The following is a 4,456-nucleotide window of genomic DNA, read 5'->3' as shown; positions in this document are numbered from 1 at the left end:
GGAATTCAAAATTAGCAAGAAGCTCTAACTGAGCCTAAAGGTTGCCACTTCGAACCCACCCGGGGATACGCCAGGAAAGAAAGGTCCAGGGGTCTGTTTCTATGAAGACCATATAGCCAAGAGGACCCTGCTCATGCACGGGGTCACTCTGATTCGGGGTGAACTCAACGGAAGCGGGTTTGCTTTTCGGTACCCTGATCACCATTTTGCAGGTGGGGGAACAGAGGCACAGAGAGGTCAGAAGACTTGCTCAAGTCTACTCATTGCAAGTGATGCGGCCTCATGGCGAGCTCAGGGAATCTAGCTCCGGAACTGACTCCATTCTGATTAAGCTTGCATTTTCAGAAATGACTTGTAAACTTTCCTTCTTCAGCTATTGTTCAAACACTTTCCTTGTCACATGTCATGATCGATCTGAACACAACATTTTTGCTTTTGGCCTGATACCAGAAGACAAAGAGTTCAGCTTGTTCAAAGCAGGGCACCCTGAGAAATTCACCAAATGCCAAAGCAAATATCATTGTAGCTGCTTGGAGCTCAGGGGCTGCCATGGGGGCACTTCTGGTCCTGTCTGAGCCGACTGTGGGTGGCCGATAACCTCTCATGTTTGATTGGTAGGACCCACAATCTCAGAACATGAGTTGTTGAAATTATTATTATGTTTTTAGACAGGTTAAAGCACAAGAGGACTAAAATGATTTCCAGCAGCTATCTCCTCGAATTAAAAACCCTTGTGTTGCTGTCAGGTAAGCAGTTGGCTGCTAGCCATAGGTGGGTGGTTCAAACCCAGCAGTCACTACAAGACAGAAAGAGGAGGTTGTCTGCTTCTGTAAGGATTTTCCATCTCAGAAACCCTCAAGTGAAGTTCTGCACTGTTCCATAGGGTCACTATGGATCACAATGGATGGATATTTCCAAATCCTCCATCAGGGATACCCAGGGTGTGAAAATGTTATCTGAATGCAACAATGTTTCCCAGAGAACGTGGGGAGCAGAGTGATGAAATGAAGGGAAGGTGGGCTAAGCACTTGATCCAGAGCCCCTCTGGGTCTTTTTGGCACCTTTGAGTGTCTCCTTGTGGTATATGCAACTGAGAGGTAAGCACTTGACGGTGGAGCCTGGCCTGAGTGGCAGCCTCCACTTGCAACCAAAATATAGGCAAGGGGTCGCTAGAGATGAATATCCAAGTCCTGGACAGAATTTGGGTAAACCAGGAGTCAAATGACCAGAAGAAATTTGGACGTAGGTTATAGTTTTGCATGGAGGAGAGGAATAGTATTGGGGCAGGTGTTTCTCTCCAACTGTACTGCCAAACTCTGGACTATTCTGTCTAGTAAGGCTCAGTATTGAGCCTTCGGGTTAATATCTTCTTCTGTTGCTTCTAAGTGGAAGGAGCCCGACCTTGAACCAGAATCCAGCTGCTGCCTAACCAATCCTGACTTAGGGTGAACATCTGCAGTTCAGAGCTTTACTTTAGAGATGTTTCATTCTGTGACCTTTTGGATGCAGATGGCCAGTCAAGAGCCTTTGAATGAATAATCTTTTAGGTAGTAGTTGGTTGCTTAACTCTTTAAACAACCCAGAGTTATCTCCTGGGATCCCTGCATTTGCTATTGTGGGCCCTGAAGTTGATTTGAACTAGCGGCCCTAGTTAGAATAGAACTGCCCTCATAGAGTTCCCAAGACTGAAAATCTTTACAGATACAGGCTGGCCCATCTTTCTCCTACTAGACTCAGGACATCCAACTGTGGGGTTGGCAGTCAAGGCTTGAACATTGATCTACTAGGCTCCATTATACAACCCTACCTCCAGCTATTCTGGGTTCGGTAAGAGCTCAAAAAACACTTATAGTTCAGTTGATTTATTTTCTGGATGGCTTTGCCATGGACTATACCAGTGGTTCTGAACCATCCTAATGCTGTGACCCTTTCATACAGTTCCTCATGTTGTGGTGACCCGCTAACCATAACATTATTTTCATTGCTACTCCATAACTGTAATTTTGCTACTGTTATGAATCGGGTGACCCCTGTGAAAGGGTCATTTGACCTCCAAAGGGGTTGCGACCCACCAGTTGAGAACCGCTGGACTATACTTTCCTAATTAGGTATGAAGAAGGGGAGTGGAAGCAAGAGTCTTTCTGGGAAAGCGACTAGCAGGTGTATACATTGATGACTCCTCTAAAGTGGAAGAAATGAGATCCTGGCTGCCCCACCTCTTCCTCCTCCACCCTGTCCCCCAACCTTAGCCAAAGACCCTAAATTCAAGAGCAAACTGTGTGCCTCTAGACACAACTTGGGGAGGCAAAGAGAAGCAAAATGATCAATGTTTCCCTAATGTGGGGGCAAAAGGCTATTCAAGCAATAGTCAAAAGTGTTGACCCTTGAATAGACTGAGGGAAATACTGAATTCCTTAAATTTGGACTTCTGAGACTCCAATGTATCATACAGACTCCAATCCATCTAGATTACAAAGCCAGGTATATTTCTTAACTCCAAGTATATTAAAACACACACACACACACACACACACAACCAAATCTCAGTCTTCATATTGACCCTTGTTTAAAAGAAATCCTTAGAAACAACAGGAGGTTTTCTTAGAAGACTTTCAGAGTTGACCCCGCTGGATTTTTTTTTTTTTTTACCCTTTTCCAAATTCAGGGGCTACATCTGTCACTGTGGCTAAGGACTAGATCTTGAAATGACAAATCTCACAGTGAATTTCCAGATCCAGACAAACACTTGACTTACCTTAGAATAGACTGTGCTGCCAGGATACTTATTTGTAAAACGCATATTGCGATGGCAACCGCCCCGCCGGCAGACATGCTGACTGTCAGACTGACGCCAGTGGAATGGCCAGGTTGCTTTTGACGATGTTGAATTTTCTCTGCACCCTGTGATCACATGTATTTGCAAAGGGGCAGAGGACTGGAGGGACAGTCGCTGCTGGTCTGCGGGAGGTCAGTGTTTTGCTAAACTGAACTCTTAGGACCTGAAGTCCAATCAAAATGAAGTCATGTTGAAACTCTTGGCTTTCTGCATTTTTTTACTGGCACATAGGAGAACATTTGGGAAATGGGGTTGTGAATGCTAACTTGACTAAGATCAGCACTCCTGTTGTGTTTAAATATCTTTGTAAACATTAAAAACAACAACAACAAAAAAACCACTTCTCACCTTGGGAAATCCGGGATTGAGAAAAGAGTGTGTAATTGAAAAGAAAAAAAGATCTGGGGTGATTCTTATGAAGTTAGGAATTCAAAATTAGCAAGAAGCTCTAACTGAGCTGATGAAAAGGGAGGCACGGACACAGCGACTTTTCTTTCCTTTTGTTCAATCTGAGAACGACCTCTGGGGTTAGTTCCACATGGGCAAGGTGAAATGCGTCTACAAACTTGGCCGTTCTTGATAGATGAGCTATGGGTGATTAGGAAGACTCCAGGTGAGCTTCCAAGGGCTATCACAATAACCTCCAGGGAGCTGTTATTGTTCCCAGGAGGCCTGGAGTCCATTTCAGGTCATAGTAATTCCACGTGCTAGAGGAGAACCACCCCATGTGGTTTTCTAAGGAATACTCTTTACCAGAGAAGATCGCCAGGTCTCTCTCCTGTGGAGCCGCTGGGTTGCATCAGCTGCCAATCTTCTAGGTAGCCGCCGAGTTCTGAATAGTTCTATCATTAGGGCTCTTCTCCAGAGGGCCCTTCTTCCAGAAATGCACGTGTTGGCAAGATAGAGTGTGAGATACAAATATGTATCCCTGCACGTCCAAAAGTCTGTTTGCTTACATGTTCATGGTCACCGGGACTTTTGTAAAGAATAAAGTAGTTTCAAAATACTGCTCTTTAAAACCCTGGTTGCCCAATTCTACCTTACAAATCTGACTAGACCAAAGCATTGAAACTGGTGCAGATCAGAGCTGGAAACACAGGGAATCCAGGACAGGCGAACCCCTCAGGACCAGTATTGAGAGTAGAGATACCAGGAGGCTAAGGGAAGGTAGGGGGAGAAAGCGGGAACTGATCACAATGATCTAAATATAACCCCTCCCAGGGAGATGGACAACAGAAAAGTGGCTAAAGAGAGACATTGGTCAGTGTAAGACATGAAACATAATAATAATTTATAAATTATCAAGGGTTTGTGAGGGAGGGGACAAATGAGATGCTGATACCAAGGGCTGAAGTAGAAAGACAATGTTTTGAAAATGATGATGGCAACAAATGTACAAAAGTGCTTGACGCATGGATGGATGGATGGAATTGTGATAAGAGTTGTACGAGCCCCCAGTAAAATGATTTAAAAAAAACAACCCAAACCCCCCTGGTTGCATAAGAACATCTTCTGGGGAGCTTTAGAATTATGATAGTTTCCAACTTATGATGATGGCATCCCATTCAAATGACTCCATTGTAAATAAGTGCTGACTTTTTACGTTGAGTACCCATTTCT

General features: G+C 44.3%; 1 protein-coding gene across 1 annotated transcript in view; it reads right to left on the bottom strand.

The window, feature by feature from the left end:
* C9 (complement C9) overlaps window positions 1–2,895 on the bottom strand; it is a 59,033-nt gene extending 56,138 nt beyond the window's left edge. Inside the window, exon 1 of the mRNA XM_045285251.1 lies at window positions 2,756–2,895. Coding sequence (XP_045141186.1) covers window positions 2,756–2,832 — 77 coding nt within the window. The 5' untranslated portion in view covers window positions 2,833–2,895. The remainder of the gene's footprint in view (window positions 1–2,755) is intronic.
* Window positions 2,896–4,456: the final 1,561 nt, after the last annotated feature.

Source organism: Echinops telfairi, unplaced genomic scaffold, assembly GCF_000313985.2.
Source record: "Echinops telfairi isolate 266 unplaced genomic scaffold, ASM31398v2 ScPeMD7_7469;HRSCAF=8507_1, whole genome shotgun sequence".
Lineage (NCBI taxonomy): Eukaryota > Metazoa > Chordata > Mammalia > Afrosoricida > Tenrecidae > Echinops > Echinops telfairi.
The sequence above is the reverse complement of the archived record's forward strand: the minus strand, read 5'-3'. Positions and strand labels throughout refer to the sequence as shown.